Source organism: Sinohyriopsis cumingii, chromosome 6, assembly GCF_028554795.1.
Source record: "Sinohyriopsis cumingii isolate HCF-2022 chromosome 6, ASM2855479v2, whole genome shotgun sequence".
Classification (NCBI taxonomy): Eukaryota; Metazoa; Mollusca; class Bivalvia; order Unionida; family Unionidae; genus Sinohyriopsis; species Sinohyriopsis cumingii.
In genome coordinates, this window is record NC_142966.1 from 80,514,470 (window position 1) to 80,539,572 (window position 25,103).

A 25,103-nucleotide genomic window follows, 5' to 3' on the forward strand; every position below is an offset into this window, starting at 1 on the left:
CCGATAAATCAGCCCCTCACCCGTGATGAACTATTCATTAAACACTGCAAAAATCCGCAGCCAATGTTGGTTGCACACATCGGTGTAAATTTTATACACTTATCGGTATTTCTTGCGGCTGTGAAGCTACTGTCGGCTGAAGGATTCGTTTGATGACATTCACGTTATATTTCCGGAGCAAATACTTTTTTTTGGTGACTTGGGTGGCAGCAGGGCCGGCGCCAGACCCGGTCAGACTATCTGGCGCCCTAGGCAAGGTTAAATTCTGGCGCCCCCCCCCCCCCCCGGAAAATATCAATTTCAAAATTATAAACAATAATTTTGTTTTTAAAAATGCGCCCCCTGAAATCAGTGCCCTAGGCGGCTGCCTAGTTTGCCTGTATGGTAGCGCCAGCCCTGGGTGGCAGGGTCCAGTTTTGTAAATTGGCAACTTAAGGCTATGGTGTAACTTTTTCATCTATTATTGTTTACTATTTAAAGATATGGATATACTTGTGAACTAGGTGTTTCGGGCTTGTGTTTTTCTTGCAGTTGATGTCACTGTTAGGCATGTACACCTTCCATAGTTACTCTGCAGTATGTTGATAGTGAAATACCAATAGTTGGCTAGGAAGAGCTAGCCTCCCATAGCGGTGAACACGAGTTTGGGGCAAGTCTAATATCTGAAAAATGGCCTGGATGACAACTATTTTCAGTTACATCAGCCTGTTTAGTACACTGTTTTGCAGAATTGTCATCCAGGAAAATGTTCGTGTTTGCACCGTGATCATCACATGGTGTCAAAAAATTACCTTCGGACATGAAAAATGCATGTATAAATTTGGGGTTGGGGTGCATAAATTTCTGCTATGAACTGCCATTGACTTCTCCAGTCAAGTGGGTACATTTCTTATTCTTTGTTTTAATAAAGGTATCCAAAAATATGGAAAATTTTGACCTCACTTGTGTAGTTGATTTTTTAAGATTTTTTTATACTAGGTCACTGATTGCAGCATTAAATTGTACATAAAGACTGGCCCCTGGCCCCTTGTTGATCCCCGTGGAATAACAACCATCTGTTCTGAGGCCATTTTGAATTTCACGCTGAATATTGCTGTTACCAATTACCGGAATGTGTCTAAAGTGTATGCAGGTTTGTTCTGGAAAGATTTGCATGCAGCAGAATTGCACATTTTAATGAACAGGTGACATCAGGCCCATATCTTGCCCAGTATCAACACAGATTTTGGGGTGGGGATTTATTAGACCATGTAGCAAGTAATACAATATGCTCTTTATAATCTCTGGTTATCTTTGCATAGATTTCCTCAGTTTTCATAATATGCTTAAACCTGCTTAACCAATCACTGCAAGTGTATGTAAATTGTCCTACACAATTGTGGCCCATAATGGATTTTCACACTGTTTAAATGAGTCGATCAAAGTTTCTCTTTAAAGTACAGTCACTTATTGATCAATAAAACGAACATATTGGTTGATGTTATGGAATTTGTTAATTTGTGTCCTTCATTACATATTTTTCATTAATGCAAATTGATAAAAAATGAGGAAATCTTAGCACAGGCAGTGCTTTGATAGTTTTGTCTTTAATAAATTAACTTCAGATTGTGTTATAAATGCCAATCCAATATCATCGCTCTGTTCAAGTATGTTTTATGCTTAAGTGCTTTTCCAGGTGACAATTTTTCTTTAGTTTCAAGTAATATATATCTAACTGACAAAACATAAAATAAAAAATATATGTAGAAAAAAGAGAGAAGAATTATGCCAGGATGACCTTTGGCATTTGCTTAAAAAAATGTGAAACCCAGAAGGGGGTGGACAATGACATATGATAACTGTAAACCTATATGAAATGAAAAATACCCCCTTATTAAAATACTGCCTGTTAAGATGACTTCCTTTCTTCTGTAAAACTAATATTTCAAAAGATTGCAATTTTTTTCAGCCTGAACCATTCTACAGACCCACAACTATCCAGCAAACACCAATTTACCTCAGATACCTGTACTGAATACACACCCTATTCCTAGTCCTATTTTGCATGTTTTGCTGTTCCTTAAGGTTAACACCTGCCAACTTTTGACCAGTGAGTTCTGAAAAACTGCCACTTTCTAACCCGTCTAGGTACATACCCATCAGTATACCAGTAGTGGGCTGCATTCCCCCAACCATGTAAAAAGAGCAATGTGTTAGCCCCATAAATGTTTACAAAACATGCCTTACATAATGTATAAAACATTAGAAAAATGTTTATGTAACTTTGTATCCAAATCTTTTTTAAAATGACTGAAGGTAAGCACAGTAAATGTCTCCAGTTTGGAATTATTTCTCAGTTGTCAGTGCCAGAGGCAAACATAAAGCGACATATAAACTAGGCTCTTCAGAGGTTTGGGGGCCCTGAGTGGTCTAAAGTGTTCTCCATTACGGATCACTGCCATCTCACCTCTGTCTACATGGGTTCGAGTCTCAGATTCAGCCAATGTGGGTATGTGAGAAAGCTTGCCAGTAGGTTCTCGTGGGTCTGTGGTTCTTTCTGGGGTTTTCCCGGGTTCTTCCTCCACCATTAACATTAATACTGGCTGCCATGTATAGCCTATCATGTGCTAAAAAATGGCATTAAACCCTACAACAACAACTTCAGAGGTTTCTTTCATTTAAAGTAGCACTAGTGTGATGATCAACCAATCAACACATGTACACAAGTCTCTTACAGGTTAGGCTAGTAAGCACATGGTCAGAAGAAAAAAGTTCTCACCCAACAGCAAACTCTATTGTGTCACTAATGGAATCCATGACATAAAGTTAAATGGCAGTGGTATATTGAAAACTAGCAATTGCATACATGACCTCTGACCAGTTGGTATAGTTGATGGGACATGTTCAAAAGTTTTTTCAGCCAGGATCATCAAAAGAAAAATAACCGTGCATCAGTCTACTTTGTCCAAACAAAAACTGACCTTAAAACACACAAACAAGGGATATCCCTAACATGTGACCATTGGATAAATCTTGCAACAAAAACTAAGTAACAGGACAGTTTGCTAAATAATGTTTGGTTAGTGGGAGAGAGTTCATGCAAATCTGTTAAATTGTAATTGACTCACATATCAAAAACATTCAGGAATATTGAAATAAAAAATCAAGATAATGTCTAAAATTATTTGCTTGTATGTTCTGAGTGAAACTGAACAAGCACATTTCTGCATTAGGTCTATTAAGAAAAGCTGTTATGGCATTTGCTATTTTTATTAGACTAGACTTCAAATACACATATTTTATATTTGGTCCACATGTACAAACTGATGTTTAAGGATCTTAACATACTAGGACCAATTCAATTCCACTAGAAGCATAAGCCTGATTTTTTAGTTAATGGTGATGATGCTAGTTTCATCCTTTTATTGCTTGTTTGCTGATCAGGAAATATATACCAGAAATAATCTTGGACCACTTTGTTCCATGCTGCCACCTGTTTAAAGGGAAGATAACTGGCTATGATCCCTCATTGAATATTAAAAAGTATATATTCAGCACTTTGTGGCAATTAGCAAACTCATTTGAAGATCAAAAGCTGTAGCCAGAGTTACTGTGTCCCTTAATTATCTGTCTATAGCTGGCTTGTAACTATTTAGAGTATCTGGTTCATGGTACAAACCATCTAGCTTCATTAAAGCGATCAGGTAGGCACCAATTTAAGTGTTTAACTAAACATTGATAAAGTTTGCTCAGAATGTGAGAGCATTTCTTAATCTTGACATTACTTCCTTTGTCTTCCTTACTGTTCTGGATTTGTTAAATTTCAATGGACGATTTCAATATGAAAGTACTTGGTCTCTCCATCTCTATCATGTTTGGTGTCACTCCCTCTCTGTCTTGCTTGCATACATGCCAACCCCTGGCAAGGAAAAAGTGTAATCCAAGTGGACAAAAAGAGTAATCCGAGCAGAAAAAGAGTAATCCACATATAGCATAATAAAATTCAATGAACATATGTACAAAATGTTTATTTACCCCTTCTGGTCTTTTAGCATCAATTACTGCTTCAAATTTTCATATATAGCACTTTGAGCTTTAAAAAGCAATTCTCTCAAATAGCATTTCAAAACAATTTGTTCCAGCTGAGATTATAAATGTTTTGCACACCAGCAGAGAAGCAAGTGCTGGGTTACAGAGCCTGGATCTGAATTCAGTTTCATTTTTGCTAATAATACTGAACACTTTCATAGCATTAGAATGGTAAAGAACCAATATTCCTTTCATAACCTGACAAAGGAGAGGAAATATATTTCTTCCAGTTATTGGATCTTTTAGCTGGGAAATAAGGTCCCATTGCACATCAGTTCTGTCTGCATGAAGTAGATTGTCAGGTAGAATGCCAACTTGATACTTATGGGGTTCTCCTTCTAATTTATCCGCAGCCTTTCCTGCAGCAAGGTGCATCATATGACAGGGACAACCTGATATGTACACTGATGGAGACATTTTCCAAAATACAGAATGCAACTCCTCTATGAATTCCAGTCATCACTGATGCAGTATCAGCTGAAAACCCCATACAGTTCTGCCAATTTATGTTTATTCAAAGCATTATCAAGAAAATAAAAAATGTTTTCTCCAGTGGAATCTACTGTCATTTTTGGTAATGAAAGAAGAGCACTCTGACTTTGCCCTCTCCATTGTCAAAATCTCTTACACAGGCTGGGTACAACTTTTTGTCATCATAATTACTACTCCAGTCTGTTGCATTACTAAACGGCTCAATTTTCATGGCTTCTGCAATTTTAAGCGAATTATCTTCTGTTCAACACCTAACAATGTTAGATGATTTTGTTCTTGCAGATGCATATTTTCTGCAATTTCAGAATCAGGAAACATCTGTTTGAACAAAGGACCAACGTAGTCTTCTACTGATAGGAGTAGTCCATGTTCTATTAAGAACGCCTCTGCATTTATTAGTTTTGCTTTAAAAAAGAAGTTACAAGTTACCTTAGTATTGGAGTTTATAAACTGAGCTGATTCATGGTTTCATTGTTTTTCCATCATGACCAATATTAGAATCCTTTCCACACAGCCTGCAGTAAGAGTTATGCTGCCAGACAATTGAATGCTGTATTGTGTATTTCATGTATTCATCCTTGAATTGGTTTTCCATCTTTTTCTAATCCATCTGTGAAATTATTTGAAAAAACATTTTTGCTCTAACATGCATCTACAAGAATAAATCTGACTTGACTTTTAGTGCCAAAAACCTACAGACTGGTCCTGTATCAGATATGAATTAGAACAAAGTATCTGCAAGCAAAGATTAAAAATGAGAAAACCAGTCTGTTCTCTTCTAACTAAGCCATACAGCAGCTATAAATAGAAACCGAGGTCAAAACATTTGAAAGTAAAACAAGCATGTTTCTTGGAAATAGGGCAGCTACTATAAATAGAACATAATACTGTTAGGAAAGTGCTTGCAAGGCAACGGAAAAGCTTACTGTTATGTCGTAGTTACGTAGAAGCCGTCTTTCTATAATAAGGTTTGTAAGATTAATGGAATGTTAATAGAAATAAGAAAACAAATTATTAATTTTTTATGAGGGGGACATACCGAAAACGCGTAATCTAAATATGTTTATGCATAAGGCGTAATTGAGTGGAAACAAAAGCATGATGATTAAACCAAAAGCGTAATGGCTGGCATGTATGTGCTTGGTGTCTCTCCCTCTCTGTCATGTTTGGTGTCACTTTGCATAGCAGTTTAATCTGAGAACTCATTGTCCAAATATTTTTCCAAACAAATGTTGTCAACCTCAACGAGTTCTAATTTATTGGCAGCAGATACTGTGAAATACCCATAAACTGCTTGTTCTTATGGTATTCCCATTGGTAAAAGCAGCCATTTTCACCCAATGTGGTAACTTTAAAAAAAAATTAAAGCATGTGTTGACATTTATAAACATGTTAAAATGTATAGCAATAAATCATTACTGATATATTGTAAGTGGACTATTATTGAATATTTCAAGTCATAAAAGTAGTTCCAGGCTAAGTATGCGTTATGGAAATTTTAGAATACAGAATAACAGGTTAAACATTTTTTATCAAATACCAGATCAGCCTTGTGACATTACAATAAAAGTAGATACTCTATATGTACACTAACCTATCTATGTATCATGTACACAGAGAGACAGGTAGATAGTATGTGTGAATGTACCAGAATGTATATGTATAATCTACACAGAGAGACAGGTAGATAGTATGTGTGAATGTACCAGAATGTATATGTATAATCTACACAGAGAGACAGGATAGTATGTGTGAATGTACCAGAATGAACTGGCTTGATTAGCACATTTATTAAAACTTGGTTCACTCAAGAAAAAGATAAAGAGATATGGGTGTTTTCTTAAATCCTTAAAATGAACAAAAGAATTATCCAGACCATACTTGCAAGATGCATGCACATAACTTATAATTACAAAATATATAAAATATAACTGGCTGAAATGAAGTGGGAATTTTGACATTAGCATGAAGAAAAGAACAATAAATAATTTGACTGCATAAATATTATTCCACTGATTGAAGGGAGATAACTCTAATTTATGTACTATATGGGAGTCTCTTTAACCATCCATTACTGTTGCACATGTGCCAGGTTTTACAAGTTAAAAGAACATGTGATACACTACATGCACCTACTGACATAAAGTTAATTTGCAGCAATTAATTCAACAGTTGTTGTTGTTGTAGGGTAACTGGGTTTAATGCCATTTTTCAGCACACGATAGGTTATACATAGCGGCCAGTATTAATGGTGGAGGAAGAACCCGGGAAAATTCCCGGAAAGGGCCACTGACCCATGAGAAGCTACTGACAAGCTTTCTCACATACCCACATTGGCTGAATCCGATACTCGAACCCACGCAGACAGGTGAGACGGCAGTGATCTGTAACAGAGAGCGCTTTAGACCACTCGGCCACTCGGGGCCCCTATGTCAACAGATGAACAATTAAAATACTGATGAAATTTTAGTTATGAGACAGAGGTAATGTACTTAAGTGATGTGCATTTTAGGAAGATTTCTTTTTGTGGTTGGCCAGTCCATTCTGTCTAAAGAACAAAGATGTATAGAAAGATTTAAATGAAGGATTTCTGGATGTCCTTGATGACAACAGGTATCTGACACAGATACAGTTACCTGGGTACTTTGCCTTTATTAATGTGAAGTGGTACTGATAACACTTTCTGATGATTCAATTGTCCATAAATGCTCTCTGATTCCCCAACTAACTCTATTACTGACCTGGAGAAAATGGCATTTAACACAATCGCTTTGCATACATGCAGCAACATGTGCAATCTCCAAGGCTGACAGTTTAATGTAAGATCACCTATTAAAGGTCAGACTTAGTTTTTTTAATTAAAAAAGAATCCCTCAATGTACCTAGCATAGAAACAAAAAATGATTCAGTTTAGAGTCACAACTAAAAGAATGCTTAATTTTGTTTTGAATAATAGACTAATAAATCTGGCTTTATATTCTCTAAACATTTTAGCAGGAATATTGAATTTGAGTTCAAATACCCAAACTAAGGTATGAATCTTGAAGTTCATCTAAGATAATGAAAAATTTACAAGAGAGAGACTAGAGTTAAGAAAATCATGATTCTATTATTCTGATTTCCTTCTTAATAAAGTTTCAAAGTTTTGGGAATTTAAACATGAATTTTGGTTCATTCACCCCCTCCTCCCTACAAAAAAAAAAAACTTTAGAGGCTATTGGAAATGGTCTTATGATTACAAAGAATTTTCACCCTAAAAAAAGGCAACTGAAATCTGATCTGTTGAGTCGCTTATATTTGGCAATCAGATGTTAGAATTTTCAGCTGAGTATTTGTTTGAGTAAGAATCCTTTGTAAGCTTAAGGCAAGACCATGTTTTGTTCCAAACCTTTACTTTCAAAATGCGCTGTAATTTTGGGGACTGTATTATTTTGTCAAAACATCTGCATGAACTATTCCACCCACATAATTTTTTTTTGCCAGACCTTTTTATACCAAAAGCTAGAACTGAAGATAGTTGATTAATTTATTTAGGGTACCATATCATCATTAGTGATAAGTAAACAGTTTTTTTTACATGTCCACAGTAATAATTCATCTTTAGATAAGTAAAAGCAAAGAAAATTACTAAAACACAGATTCAATCTGAAACTGTTAGTAAAAAGAAAACTAAATATTTAATGTAATGTCCATAAAAGAATGATTTTTTTTGGTCATTAAATAATCACTGTTCAAGAGGTGTCTAATCTGGCATAAGGAAAATAACTATGATGCCCTAGAATTTAACCTAAGCAAAGTATTTCTCAGAAAACAATGAAGAACTTCAAGACATACAAACACACACATATGTACACATGTATCACAGTAACACAGTTGAATAACAGTAGCACATTAAATTATTAGACTGATGATACATGTTTTATTGCCATAATGCCAACAGTAATATATTTGCAAACGGAAAGGAAACTGGTTCACAAGAACTTTCAAGTTCTTCTCCATCACAGAAAACAATATAAACATTCCATGTTATGGTTGATTTAATTCATTCAAACAAACAGAGCTGAATTTGTAAAGAATAGGCATATAATTATTAAAATAATGAGATCATTTTCATTTTTAGTTACTACTTGAACACAAGCAAAAGCAATTCTAACTATACATAAGAATAAAGAGCTCCATAAATCAACTGATATCTCATATTCTTCAGTGATAACAAGAGTTTAACTTTGGCTGCTATGGTGGATATACTTGATGTCAGAATAGCATCATTCCTGTGCAACCAGACATTATTATAAGTCTTTTGGTAAAATTCTTACTTAAATATGACCATCCATTCAGAAGTAATGATAACATGATTTTCAAAATCACCATGTGACAGCAATAATGAAAGCAAGATTAGCAACATTTAATTCTGTACAAACTAGATAACTCAAGAATAATTTAGGTGAAAACCCTTTGTCAATAGGATTTCCATTTATGAGGAGTGACAATAAAAAGATCCAGATTTTCAAGATGGGTGCCTTGGTGATAATACTGTAATCCAGATTTCCAAGATGGATACCTTGGTGATAATACTGTAATCCAGATTTTCAAGATGGATACCTTGGTGATAATACTGTAATCCAGATTTTCAAGATGGATACCTTGGTGATAATACTGTAATCCAGATTTTCAAGATGGGTGCCTTGGTGATAATACTGTAATCCAGATTTTCAAGATGGACACCTTGGTGATAATACTGTAATCCAGATTTTTGAGTTGGGTGCCTTGGTGATAATACTGTAATCCAGATTTGCACCATCTTCATGTAAGACAAACTATGCATTGTAAGAAGTCATTTGGTAAAATCCCATTTTGACATGACTGCCTAACTAGGAGTAAGCTTATCGTTAAAAATATTTTCCAGTTAATCATATTTGAGGTTACATTTAGCACCATTTTAATTTACGGTCACCTAAACACCAAATGAAGTTTTCTGGTGAAAACCCAAAGTCGATGTAACTTTATGTTTAGGAGGAGTAATGATATTTTCAAGATGGCTGTTATGGTGGCATATTGGATGTTAGATCAGCACCATTTTCATTCAGGTCCAACTAGAATGCATCAGATGTCTTCTGGTGAAAACCCCATGTTAACAGGACCAACCAGAATGCATCAGTAGTCTTCTAGTAAAGACCCCATGTCAACAGGACCAACCAGAATGCATCAGTAGTCTTCTGGTAAAGACCCCATGTCAACAGGACCAACTAGAATGCATCAGATGTCTTCTGGTGAAAAACCCATGTCAACAGGACCATGCACTAAGGAGGAGTAGCAATAGCAAGATTATCATGAAGGCTGTCATGGCAGTCATACCGGATGACAGATCAGCACCATGAGTAGCATCAACTAGACCAGTGCTGTCCAACCTTTTTGACACCATGGGCCACTGAAAAATGTTTTTCTTGAAGCCGAGGGCCGCAGCAGAAAACTAAAAAGCAAGGACTATATAGCTGCTCGAGCTCTGGCGGGCCATTTAAAATCAGCCTGCAGGCCGCGGGTTGGACAGCACTGAACTAGACATTATAAGAAGTCTTTTGGTGATGACCCCATACAGGTATCCATCCATTCTGGAGAAGCAGTGATAACTAGTTTTTCAAGATGGTCACTGTGGCTGCCATTTTGGGTGTATGAGTGGCACCATTTTCATTCAGAACTGACTAGACCTTAGGACGAATGTGTGTGTAAAATTTCATGTCAATCTTCCATGTAGTTTAGGAGAAGCAGCTTTTGCATGGACAACAGGCCATCCCATAACTCTTTTGGTCTATGACCAGTAGAGTTGATAATTAATATAATAGTGCTACAAGATACAGAACAAATTTATTAAATTACATAATTTGTACAATAAAATATGATAACAGTAGTAAATCAAGAAGATGAAGTAAACAGAAATGCTTTCAGATTGTGATTTATAATTATCATTAACCTTTTTAAATAATATGACTTCTTATATAATTTACTCACTTAAGAAATGTTATTGTCAATAATATTTTCACAGATTCTCCAAAATTACAATAAGTGCTACATTTCCTACAGTGATGGCCAGTCCAATAAAATAAATGCCATTTTTCTATTAAAAAGTAAACCATCTGAAACTAACTGAACTGTTATAATTTAATCTTATACTAGTAATAATTAAAGCGTTATATCAATTTAATGCACTAAAATCTCAATATCGGGTGACAAGATTATTCTCACCCATGTGGCACAGACAACTCGTGGATAAACAAGTGAAATTTCCTGTCAGAAACCCAATGTTGTAAAAGGAAAGCACAATAAATTCTCAGAATTTTGTTACCATTGTCCCTCCATTATCCTTGCAAGGCTATCATGTCAAAACTGAATTTGTCACCCGTTGTGGATTAAATTTATGTAAAATAAAAACTGCAGTAGTATGATATCAATAAGTTATTCCTCACATGATATCAATTATTTATACCTCACATGATATCAATTAGATATACCTTACATGATATCAATTACTTTATACCTCACATGATATCAATTAGATATACCTTACATGATATCAATTAGATATACCTTACATGATATCAATTAGATATACCTTACATGATATCAATTATTTATACCTCACATGATATCAATTAGATATACCTTACATGATATCAATTATTTATACCTCACATGATATCAATTAGATATACCTTACATGATATCAATTACTTTATACCTTACATGATATCAATTAGATATACCTTACATGATATCAATTACTTTATACCTCACATGATATCAATTAGATATACCTTACATGATATCAATTACTTTATACCTTACATGATATCAATTACTTTATACCTCACATGATATCAGAGAAACATGAATTTGACACAGATGATGTTTTGGAGTCCTCCTCAATGTCAGGTCTTTTATTGTTTCATACATGATCACTACCAAAAAAAGATAATTATCTTTTGATACATAATTTTTCATATACTGAAATAAAATTATTTTTTCATGTATAAAAAAGTTCATAAATTATGGTTGTAAGCACTACCTGAATTTCATTTTCTGAAACTGTAAATACACTTTTTTAAATACATCTATTTGAAACTTTTACAACTTGGTTTTTGAAAGAAACATTGTCATCATGCAGATACACAAGTCATGTAGATACATAGGTCATGTAGATACATAAGTCATGTAGATACACAAGTCATGTAGATGTAGATACATAAGTCATGTAGATACACAAGTCATGTAGATAAACAAGTCGTGTAGATACACAAGTCATGTAGATACACAAGTCATGTAGATACACAAGTCATGTAGATACGTAATTAAATTTTTCATTTTATACATAAAGATAATACAAGGTAGTTGTCATAATGAGCAATTTTCTTTTTCTAGACTGTGTCCATAAATGCCAAAGGAGCCGTTAACTGGTAATAATTCAGAATGGTGATTCATTCAGGGTAGATAACTCTAAATGTCAGGTTGATTCTGGCAGAGCGATCATGATATTCTTTTGGTATCTGATGCTGAAATGTAAAACACTCAAAGCAATACAAACTTTATCTTATTCAAGAATAGCTCAGTTCAAACAAGCAAAATTAGGGATGAAAATATGTAATTAGATCTTAATTTACATCAGTAAATGGTTTTAATAAAACCAAAATTCAAACTCTAGCCTGAAAGGCCTTCACAATGAAACTCTCAAATGCATTATATATAAAGTAAATACAATTAAAATTTTAAAATTATTTATTTATTATTATCAAAACTGATACTGAACATGAATCATTTCAGCAATTGTGCTTAAAGAAACTGATGGGTAAAAAGAAAATTGTAAGTATAAAAGAGCAATAACTGCATCACAAATTACAGTCACCAGGTTGAATTAGGTAAGAGGCAAGTAGCCATAACTGCATCAAATATTACAGTACCCAGGTAGATTTGAAGACATGTAGAGTCAAGTCAGTAGAGAGTAGCCATAACCAGAGGTGGCATTAGGAGTACGCGGGGCCGACCATGACCGCGCGGGGCCAGAGTATTAGTATATCGATTGGTATGCTACTGCAAACACTGATTATATCTAGACTAGATCAACTTTCGCGATTTGCATGCATTACATGCAGCCTGTATCAGCGTTTCCAATTTACCGGAGAATATAGCTTGACAAACTCATAAGAGCGACCTTAGGCCTGAAGCTCGGGGCCCCCTCAAGAGCAGAACCTGGGGTGGTCGCCCCACTTTCCACCCCCAAATGCCGGTCTCTTGCCATAACTGGATAAAAAATTACAGTACCCTGGTGGATCTGAAGACCTATTGAGGCAGGCCAGATATCTGTACCTATAACTGCGTCACAAATTGCATTCCCCATGTAAAGCTGAGGACCTGTCGAGTCTGGTCAGAAGTGAGTAGCCATAACTTCATAAAAAGTACAGTTCTCAGGTGGATATGAAGATCTATAGTGTCTGATCAGAAGCAAGTAGCCGTAACTGCATAAAAAGTTACAGTCCCCAGGTAGATTTGAAGACCTGGAGAGTCTGGTCAAAGGTAAGTAGCCAAAACTGCATCAAAATTTACAGTTCCCAGGTTGATATGAAGACTATTGAGTCTAGTCAGAGGTGAGTGGCCATAACAAAATAATGATGCCAGGTAAATTTGAAGACCTATTGAGTCTGGTCAAAGGTGAGTAGCCATAACTGCATCAAATTTACAGTCCACAGGTGGATTTGAAGACCTGTGGACTCTGGTCAGAGGTGAGGAGCCATAACTACATAGAAAGTTACAGTTCCCAGGTAGAGATGAAGGTCTATAGAGTCTGGTCAGAAGTGCGAAGCCAATGGAGTAAGAGAACTCGATGTCATTTAGCGAAATATTACTTTTGATAGTCACTGCATACATAAGAATTATTCTGTAAGCCTGATTGTTTCAGCAATGTTATTTATGAGAAAATCAAACACAATATTAAACAGAAACAAAAATCAGAGATTGAAGTTAGCTGAAAAATGGCAAGAGCAAAGAAAACTAATCTTAATAAATTAGAAAGCCATTTTACAAAAAGTTTGTAATTTGAAAATTCTCCCACTTAGTAGCAATTTTTACGTTTTTGTACACATTTCTGGATGAAACATTTTGACCCTTTTATTCTACACATGTTATACGGCAAAAGCTCTCGGGTGTCCATGATGTATTAAAGTTTGGACAAAATCAGCATTTAGATTTGATTATGTAACAGACTGCAAAATGCTCATGAGGAGATTTCAACATTTTATTACAGTTCTTGATATACAATAACTGACTGCAAAAAGGTGGTGTCCTTTGATTCAAAGACAGACACATCAAACTATGAACAGATTATTATAATACAAAAGCTATGAAGATATTGCAAATACTTCTGTATACATTCTTAGTGGTTATTTTTCATGACATTTTTATTAAGAACCGTGAAGTGAGGCCTAATTGCATCTATTAAAAGAAAATCAGCGTGACTCACCTGCCAATCAGCCTGAGTACACCCCTCCATGATCAGTAATGAGCCACTTGACAGAGGAATGCGAACATGTTCCACGAACGTGTAATCTCCATTCTCCTCCTGTAAGAAAAATACCGTGCAGTAAATACCTTAGACTAATTTTTCCTGTTTGATGCCCAGCTGCTGTGGCTCATCTAACATGCCAGAAGTGTTAGCATCAATCCTGCCCAATCCAGGCCAGGTAAACTCATGTGGGGTATCTCTAGGCAAGACACCGTACTCCAACTGCCACAGTACAACATAACCTTTGATGTGTTGATGTGCCTTGTTCTACAGCTCAACCAACCAATCAAAGCTGTCTAGTTGCAAAAGGAAGCAAATACTGTTGCTTCTCTTTCTAGTGGAGGACCAATTTTTGTAGACTTCATGGTTATTCTGAACCACAAATTTAAAAAATGAAAATTTAAAAAACATGTAATGCAGAAAGCCACTATCCCTACCATTTTTCATTCCTAGTGATCAACAAATCTCAGATATTTAATAATTCAATTTCATTACTGTAATAACAAATTTCTTTTAAATGTCTTTGTTTTATATGAACACTTTCTGAAAGAAATGTTTGTTTATTTTTTTAAAAAAACGATATATATTGTTTCATTGTACATATGATATATATTCATGTATATGTTAGCTACTTATTTTAATACCATAAATGGATATGCAAGATCAGTACAGATAGAAAAATGAAAGGCACAAAGCCTGTAAGTACTGATATTATGGAAAATTAATAAAAGGAAATGGTCAAGAAAATTTAGATTTAATGTTTATTTTATATTGATATTTCATTCAAGTAAACTGCTATGAAAATTGCACTTACATTTTTCTCTGCAATTTCCTGTAAATTAAGATTTACCTATGGTTTTGTATTCCATCAAAAAGAATAATCTGCATAAAGCATTGATAAAAGCAAACATTTATACTTCTAATTACAAGTAGGAAACTTTCTCATTATAACTTAAATCCTCCTGAAAGCAAATCTCATTTTGTACACATATCTTTCAATCAAGCAAGCAACAAAGTACCCATCAAAATACCTATTTTTGCTTAAAAAAACAACAAAATGTGATACCCATGAAATAAATGAAGCTATGATATACATTTAATTTGCTTAAACTCAGATTATAAACCATTCAAATGCAAAAATAATAGACATAAAAAAAGTAACATCACAGGGATGTTTACTAGTCCTTAAGGGCCAAAAGAAGGCCCTGAACCCATTGTTAAAAAGGCCCTGATCCCAATGTTAACAAGATCCTGATCCCAATGTTAACAAGATCCTGATCCCAGTGTTAACTAGGCCCAGATCCCAATATTAACGAGGTCCTGATCCCAATATTAACAAGTCCCTGATTCCAGTGTTAACAAGACTCAGATCCCAGTGCTCACAAGTCCCTGATTCCAATATTAACAAGTCCCTGATTCCAGTGTTAACAAGACTCAGATCCCAGTGCTAACAAGTCTCTGATTCCAATATTAACAAGGCCCTGATCCAAATATTAACAAGGCCATGATCCCAATGTTAACAAATTGCTTAAGTTCCATGTAACTTATTTCAAAATAATGCTGAAATCAAAATCTCAGTATTTCACATTTGAAAATTTTATTCCCAGCAGACCAATTTAAAAAAAAATGCAAATGGATTATCCCTAGGGCTCAATTCCCCAAACACCCCTAAAAATATCTGTATATCTGCATTAAGTTTGGCAATATTAATATTGGGATCAGGATCTTTGTAACCTTTGGATCCAGGCCTTGTTGAGCATTCTACCTCTCCATGGTCAACATTGAGGGAATAAGGAATCTCCCCTTTATGAGGGTTTATTGCATACCCATTTAATTCTACATGACTTATCTGGTGTTCAATACAGATGTTCCATCTGTAATTCTGTATCGCATATTCTGTATTGCACACCTAAAATTTCCAATTCACACACCCAGCTTGGAACTACTTTTACAACTTATAAAACATTGGGAATGATTTATTACAATGCATTTTAAATTATTTAAAAATACCAATACATGTTTGTAATATCAAAAAGTGCAGTCATATTGAGTGAAAATGACTGCTTTTGCCACTGGGGACAATGGGAGACAACTGTAAGTAGCGACAAGCAGTTTATGTGCATTTCATGGTATATAGTGACATCAAACATGAGAGATAGATATATATATCAAGTACCTTGCCACTGAAATTTTGAATTGAAATTTTCAGAAAGTCCTGGCAAAGTAAGACTCTTGAAGACATGTAAAGTTTCAAGGCATGGTTAGAAATGACCCAAATTTGGAGAACACTTTACCCCATGTTTGATTCCCAAGAGACATTCCATCTAAAGTAACAAATGTAGCTAAAATCCATTTCAGCATCAGTGTTTCCAAAATACAGAATTATATTTTTAAGGAGCAAGTTCAAGTGGAGGGACTTAAAATTTGTCTTTCAATATTACAGAGGAACTGAATTTGTTTAGTATATCTGAGGATAAAACTGACAAACATTTGCAACATAAAGGCAAACAAGTCAGAGACAAGAGCTTTTCTGACTGTGATGTCAATTTAGAAGATGTACATCTTGCAACAATGTATTGAGAATTTTATCCATTAATGGGGCACATGGAGCAAACTGTACATTTTACATTTTAACTTATTATGACTGTTTTAAGTAGAAAATAAAGAAAGAAAAAAAAACAATATTGTTATCAAAATGTATGCATGTTAGAAAGAGACAAAATCTTCAATTTCTTAAAAATATATACCGGTACTTACATTATCACTAAGTTCAATGCATCAATAATTTCTTGTATTAAATGAATTCATAAAAATAGCAAGTTTGAATGTAATGTAAATCCATGAGCTCTCTGTATAAACTTGAATGTATTTAATGACTGTTAGTCTAGAAAATTTGTCCTGAATCTGACCACCAGAGTAACACATTTTGGGTTGTATAAATCTGACCACCAGAGTAACACATTTTGGGTTGTATGAATCTGACCACTAGAGTAACACATGTTTGGTTGTATGAATCTGACCACTAGAGTAACACATTTTGGTTGTATGAATCTGACCTCTAAAGTAACATATTTTGGGTTGTATAAATCTGACCACTAGAGTAACACATGTTTGGTTGTATGAATCTGACCACTAGAGTAACACATGTTTGGTTGTATGAATCTGACCACTAGAATAACACATTTTGGGTTGTATGAATCTGACCACTAGAATAACACATTTTGGGTTGTATGAATCTGACCACTAAAGTAACATATTTTGGGTTGTATAAATCTGACCACTAAAGTAACATATTTTAGGTTGTATGAATCTGACCACTAGAGTAACACATGTTTGGTTGTATGAATCTAACCACTAGAATAACACATTTTGTGTTGTATGCATCTCACCACTAGAATAACACATTTTGGGCTGTATGAATCTGACCGCTAGAGTAACACATGTTTGGTTGTATGAATCTGACCTCTAAAGTAACATATTTTGGGTTGTATAAATCTGACCACTAGAGTAACACATGTTTGGTTGTATGAATCTGACCACTAGAGTAACACATGTTTGGTTGTATGAATCTGACCACTAGAATAACACATTTTGGGTTGTATGAATCTGACCACTAGAATAACACATTTTGGGTTGTATGAATCTGACCACTAAAGTAACATATTTTGGGTTGTATAAATCTGACCACTAAAGTAACATATTTTAGGTTGTATGAATCTGACCACTAGAGTAACACATGTTTGGTTGTATGAATCTAACCACTAGAATAACACATTTTGTGTTGTATGCATCTCACCACTAGAATAACACATTTTGGGCTGTATGAATCTGACCACTAGAGTAACACATGTTTGGTTGTATGAATCTGACTCTAAAGAAACATATTTTGGGTTGTATAAATCTGACCACTAGAGTAACACATGTTTGGTTGTATGAATCTGACCACTAGAGTAACACATGTTTGGTTGTATGAATCTGGCCACTAGAATAACACATTTTGGGCTGTATGAATCTGACCACTAGAGTAACACATGTTTGGTTGTATGAATCTGACCTCTAAAGAAACATATTTTGGGTTGTATAAATCTGACCACTAGAGTAACACATTTTGGTTTGCATGAATCTGACCACTAGAATAAGACATTTTGGGTTCTATAAATCTGACCACTAGAGTAACACATTATGGGTTGTATGAATCTTACCACTAGAGTAACACATTTTGGGTTGTATGAATCTGACCACTAAAGTAACATATTTTGGGTTGTATAAATCTGACCACTAAAGTAACATATTTTAGGTTGTATGAATCTGACCACTAGAGTAACACATGTTTGGCTGTATGAATCTGACCACTAGAATAACACATTTTGGGCTGTATGAATCTGACCGCTAGAGTAATACATTTTTGGTTGTATGAATCTGACCACTAGAATAACACATTTTGGGTTGTATGAATCTGACCACTAAAGTAACATATTTTGGGTTGTATAAATCTGACCACTAAAGTAACACATTTTGGTTTGCATGAATCTGACCACTAGAATAACACATTTTGGGTTCTATAAATCTGACCACTAGAGTAACACATTATGGGTTGTATGAATCTTACCACTAGAGTAACACATTTTGGGTTGTATGAATCTGACCACTAAAGTAACACATTTTGGGTTGTATAAATCTGACCACTAAAGTAACATATTTTAGGTTGTATGAATCTGACCACTAGAGTAACACATGTTTGGTTGTATGAATCTGACCACTAGAATAACACATTTTGTGTTGTATGCATCTGACCACTAGAATAACACATTTTGGGCTGTATGAATCTGACCGCTAGAGTAACACATTTTTGGTTGTATGAATCTGACCACTAGAATAACACATTTTGGGTTGTATGAATCTGACCTCTAGAATAACACATGTTGGGTTGTACAAATCTGACCACTAGGATAACACATTTTGGGTTGCATGAATCTGACCACTAGAGTAACACATTTTGGGTTCTATAAATCTGACCACTAGAGTAACACATTATGGGTTGTATGAATCTTACCACTAGAGTAACACATTTTGGGTTGTATGAATCTGACCACTAAAGTAGCACATTTTTTTATGTATGAATCTGACCACTAAAGTAACACATTTTGGGTTGTATGAATCTGACCACTAGAGTAACACATTTTGGGTTGAATGAATCTGACCACTAAAGTAACATATTTTGGGTTGTATAAATCTGACCACTAGAGTAACACACTTTTGGTTGTATGAATCTGACCACTAGAATAACACATTTTGGGTTGTATGAATCTGACCACTAGAATAACACATGTTGGGTTGTACAAATCTGACCACTAGGATAACACATTTTGGGTTGCATGAATCTGACCACTAGAGTAACACATTTTGGGTTGTATAAATCTGACCACTTGGATAACACATTTTGGTTTGCATGAATCAGACCACTAGGGTAACACATTTTGGGTTCTATAAATCTGACCACTAGAGTAACACATTTTGGGTTCTATAAATCTGACCACTAGAGTAACACATTATGGGTTGTATGAATCTGACCACTAAAGTAACATATTTTGGGTTGTATAAATCTGACCACTAAAGTAACATATTTTGGGTTGTATGAATCTGACCACTAAAGTAACACATTCTGGGTTGTATGAATCTGACCACAAGAGTAACACATGTTGGGTTGTACAAATCTGACCACTAGGATAACACATTTTGGGTTGCATGAATCTGACCACTAGAGTAACACATTTTGGGTTGTATAAATCTGACCACTAGGATAACACATTTTGGTTTGCATGAATCTGACCACTAGGGTAACACATTTTGGGTTCTATAAATCTGACCACTAGAGTAACACATTTTGGGTTGTATAAATCTGACCACTAGAGTAACACATTATGGGTTGTATGAATCTTACCACTAGAGTAACACATTTTGGGTTTTATGAATCTGACCACTAAAGTAACACATTTTTTTATGTATGAATCTGACCACTAAAGTAACACATTTTGGGTTATATGAATCTGACCACTAGAATAATACATTTTGGGTTGTATGAATCTGACCACTAGAGTAACATATTTCGGGTTGTATGAATCTGACTACTAGAGTAACACATTTTGGGTTGTATGAATCTGACCACTAAAGTAACACATTTTGGGTTGTATGAATCTGACCACTAAAGTAACACATTCTGGGTTGTATGAATCTGACCACTAGAGTAATACATTTTGGGTTCTATGAATCTTACCACAAGAGTAACACATGTTGGGTTGTACAAATCTGACCACTAGAATAACACATGTTGGGTTATATAAATCTGACCACTAGAGTAACACAATTTGGGTTGTATGAATCTGACCACTAGAGTAACAGATGCTGGGATGTACAAATCTGACCACTATAATAACACATGTTGGATTGAATAAATCTGACCACTAGAGTAACACATTTTGAGTTGTATACATCTGACCACTATAGTAACACATTTTGGGTTGTATGAATTTGACCACTTGAGTAACACATGTTTGGTTGTAAAAATCTGATAACTAGAATAACACATGTTGGGTTGCATAAATCTGACCACCAGAATAAAACATGTTGGGTTGTATAAATCTGACTACTAGAGTAACACATTTTGGATTGTATACATCTGACCACTAGAGTGACACATTTTGGGTTGTATGAATCTGACCACTAAAGTAACACATTCTGGGTTGTATGAATCTGACCACTAGAGTAATACATTTTGGGTTCTATGAATCTTACCACAAGAGTAACACATGTTGGGTTGTACAAATCTGACCACTAGAATAACACATGTTGGGTTATATAAATCTGACCACTAGAGTAACACAATTTGGGTTGTATGAATCTGACCACTAGAGTAACAGATGCTGGGATGTACAAATCTGACCACTATAATAACACATGTTGGATTGAATAAATCTGACCACTAGAGTAACACATTTTGAGTTGTATACATCTGACCACTATAGTAACACATTTTGGGTTGTATGAATTTGACCACTTGAGTAACACATGTTTGGTTGTAAAAATCTGATAACTAGAATAACACATGTTGGGTTGCATAAATCTGACCACCAGAATAAAACATGTTGGGTTGTATAAATCTGACCACTAGAGTAACACGTTTTGGATTGTATACATCTGACCACTAGAGTGACACATTTTGGGTTGTATGAATCTGACCACTAGAATAACACATTCTGGGTTGTATGAATCTGACCACTAGAGTAATACATTTTGGGTTCTATGAATCTTACCACAAGAGTAACACATGTTGGGTTGTATAAATCTGACTACTAGAGTAACACATTTTGGATTGTATACATCTGACCACTAGAGTGACACATTTTGGGTTGTATGAATCTGACCACTAGAATAACACATTCTGGGTTGTATGAATCTGATCAGGTACTCTTATGTCTTGATGTTAGTTGTAGAATTACTCATATCATTATGTCACTTAGTTATTGTTTGAAAAGAAAAAGTGCTAGAGCATGAAACATTATTAAAGAAAGCATTATAAATAATTGATGCAGACTTTATGAAAGCAAGACAAAAAATGGAAAACTCCAAAAAGCAGTCCTTTTGAAGTACACCCAATAGTTAAACATGCAAGTATTTCAAGGTCACACTTGGTGACTGCTTTGAAAATTCCAGTGAACCTAAATTTACTTTTAAATGTTTGAGAGCTGGTAAACAAACCTAGGACAATTTACAAAATTAGCAACTTACTTAGCAGATGTATCTTAATACATGATAACATACTGGGTATTTCAATGTTTTTAAATATGGTGATAGAATAACACACAAGACAAATAGTAATTAAGTTATTCTGTGAAATTTTCTAGACTAGTGATAATGGAATACATTGTTTAATTTTGTGTCAATCATTGATCAAACCTAGTCCAATTATGCTTGGATATGATTATGAAATACACTCCATTCAATGATTGGAGACCAAGTGAAAAGACAATAATAAATTGTGATAATAAAACTAAAATGATTGCATATTGTTAAAAGTGAAATCTGATTAAAGTATACACTGCAAAATGTATTGAATCTCTATAAGAGGATATTTTATGATGACATCAGCAGCAATATGAAGCCCTTTTTTCTAAATCCCAACAGGTTAAAATAAAATCATTACAATCTGCATACGGTAATACTCACTGGTGGAGGTTTCTTTCTCATTTCAAAGTTTCTTGTGTCACCAAATGAAAGAGAAGCTATCGTGGGTTCAGGTCCAAGGGATTTCTCATCATCAGAATGCCAGGGCACATGGTCATGCCCGTCACGGTATAGATTGGCCAGAAGAGAGTTAAACAGGTTACCAGTCGCCTCTTCCAGTCGTTCCTTTATGATTCGCAAAACATCTGGCCACTAAACAAGAAATTATAAAAAATACATCATTATGTATATTCTGCATTGATGAATTAACATATGCATGAAATTTACCAAAGTAAAATGGACACAAGGCCCTTTAAGCAAAGCTTAACCTGAAAAAATCCCTTCATGCAAAGCTTGACCTCAAAATGTGTAACAAAAACAAGAGGCCCAATTGGATCTGAAATCACTCCCATAACTGCCTAAGAGAAATGACAGAGTAGTTAGCTATGCAATATGGGCATGTAGAATGCTGCCAAAATTTCATTAACATAATGTTTGACTTGTTAGGAGTAAAACTTGTTTCAGTTTCTTTCATTAGTCTTTTAGTATTTGCAGCTGTACAGTATCTGATGGCAGATCAGTACAGTTTGTGTGAAAAAGACAAGCCGTCATACCAAGATGGTTTTTCATTTGTATGAAACAGACAAGCCGTCATACCAAGCTGGTTTTTCCATTTGTATGAAACTTTCAGGCTTTCATACCAAGCTGGTTTTTCCATTTGTATGAAACAGACAAGCCGTCATATCAAGCTGGTTTTTCCATTTGTATGAAACAGACAAGCTGTCATACCAAGCTAGTTTTCCATTTGTCTGAAACAGATAAGCCATCATACCAAGCTGGTTTTTCCATTTGTATGAAACAGACAAGCCATCATACTAAGCTGGTTTTTCCATTTGTATGAAACTTTCAGGTCTTCATACCAACACGGTTTTTCCACTGGTATGAAACTGACATGTCATCATACTAAGATGGTTTTTCTATTTGTATGAAACTGTCAGGCCTTCATGCCAAGATGGCATTTCCATTTTTAGGTAATGTTTCTATAGTGGGCAGAGGTCTCGCTAGGATTTTAAAATTAGGAGTCCAGGACTCCCATTTTGGTAAAAATAGGAGTCCCACCATCAAAAGCTGCAGTCCCTTCTTTCCTACAGAATCAACACAGACGTGAGTGCATCTATTTTTAGAAGGAGAGGTTTTCGTAATGTAATAACTCACTATAATATAGCTTCGTTAAAACAGTCCACTGACAGTATGGCAAATTTATGGTTTATTTATTTGAATATGTACTTGTAGTAATTTTAGGCAAATAAATAGTATTTAATTTGCTGTTTTGTCCCGTATTTTCACAAACATGTGTCAAGTCAGAAAACAGCTTAGACCTTGAAGCACATCTCATGAATTCCACAACATAGCATTGTCCCATACATTTCTGACCTACATAAATTGCATTTTAAAGTTAAATCTTTAATAAAATAATATCTAGGCTTTGGTTTCAATGATTTGTATATTTTTTCTGAATATATTTGCATAATGATTTAAGAAAACAGACAATCTAATAGACTGGTACATCCCAGACTTAACAAAGTCCACCATTATTTGCCATTAGGCCTACTGGTTCACTTACAGTTTCAAACTAATTTTATGACGAAATAGTGTATAATAGGCAGTTAATATATATCCAGATCACTGATTCTGATCTTAAAACACAAATCCGCTTGTTTCATCATCAAAGGATAGCATGCAGGAAATTGATAGTTGCTACCTTACTCGGAAAAGGGTTAATGGTCAATCAGCTATCAAAACATAATGCTTGTGAATAGGCAAGAGTTTGTTTGTCAACGTAATTGATATAAAAACTAGGTCTAGCTGCTGATGTCTTGATGAATATATTTTGCTACAACACTAGAACTAACCAGGCTAAGGCGAGTGACATTTAAAAAATATATGGTATGGTCAGTCAATGTACTTCTTAAATAATCACAGGGCAAGGTCACTTTCGTTTTCCTAATAGAAGAAGATGAAGTTTACATTTTTAGGCAACTTGTCACCCACTTACGAATGGCATTTTGTCTAAGTCTCAATTTGTCTTGATTCTGAGGTCATGTGCACTGCTTATACCGATACATTCGGAAATGAACACAATAATGAAAGCTAAAGTTGTTTATTTGATGTACTTTTATAAATGACCACATGTACATCTCTGGGTCTTTCTGCCTCTGAATTCAATCACTGTAAATATCAGTACATTTTCCCACGTGGCCACCAGTCAAAGCCTTTGAACTTGCCACCCAGCTATTGAAGCAGGTTCTTTTTTATGTACTCTTATAAAATAGCAGCATGTATGTACATTAAGGGGTCTTTCAGTCACTGAATTCTGTCATTGTAAATATCAGCACAGCTAACTGATCAACACATTTTCCCACATAGCAGGTGGTTGAAGCAGGACTGGCAGGTCTTTGAATTTTGCCTCACACCTATTACATGCATACGGAGGACTTCTGCCTCGGTAATTTTCTGCGTCCCAGATAAAAAATTGGTGTCCAATTACGCGTAATTAAGTGTTTCCGAGATCTCTGGTGGGTGAGAAACTTCAATAATATGTATTGTTTAAAAAACCTTCATGCATGGATTCTTGCTGTTAAATTTTCTTCTGTTGAGAAGGTTCTGAAGAGTTAACTGAATACATTGGATATAACTGGATACATTGGATATAACTGGATACACTAGATAGTAGTTTGATATCTTTTTGTGAAAAACTGAAAACGTCTTCAAACTA

General features: G+C 34.9%; 1 protein-coding gene and 1 long non-coding RNA gene across 8 annotated transcripts in view; one reads left to right on the forward strand and one right to left on the reverse strand.

Annotated features, from left to right (window-relative positions):
* The first annotated feature begins 117 nt into the window (after positions 1-117).
* On the forward strand, positions 118-4,620 carry LOC149797311 (uncharacterized). The gene is made up of 2 exons (XR_016421795.1): positions 118-257; positions 1,949-4,620. It is a non-coding gene; the product is annotated as an uncharacterized LOC149797311 (long non-coding RNA).
* A 3,836-nt stretch (positions 4,621-8,456) lies between these two features.
* Positions 8,457-25,103, reverse strand: part of LOC149797312 (alpha-ketoglutarate-dependent dioxygenase alkB homolog 3-like) — a 34,793-nt gene continuing 18,146 nt past the window's right edge. Inside the window, exons 5-9 of one of the 7 annotated variants that reach the window (XM_089962031.1) lie at positions 22,331-22,540; positions 14,922-14,939; positions 14,066-14,164; positions 11,422-12,104; positions 8,457-11,041 (exon numbers count right to left, since the gene is read on the reverse strand). In XM_089962031.1, coding sequence (XP_089818157.1) covers positions 12,030-12,104; positions 14,066-14,164; positions 14,922-14,939; positions 22,331-22,540 — 402 coding nt within the window. In that variant the 3' untranslated portion in view covers positions 8,457-11,041; positions 11,422-12,029. Of the gene's footprint in view, positions 11,319-11,395; positions 12,105-14,065; positions 14,165-14,921; positions 14,940-22,330; positions 22,541-25,103 lie in introns of all 7 variants that reach the window. The other 6 variants (XM_089962030.1, XM_089962029.1, XM_089962028.1 and 3 more) reach the window with 6 other exon arrangements.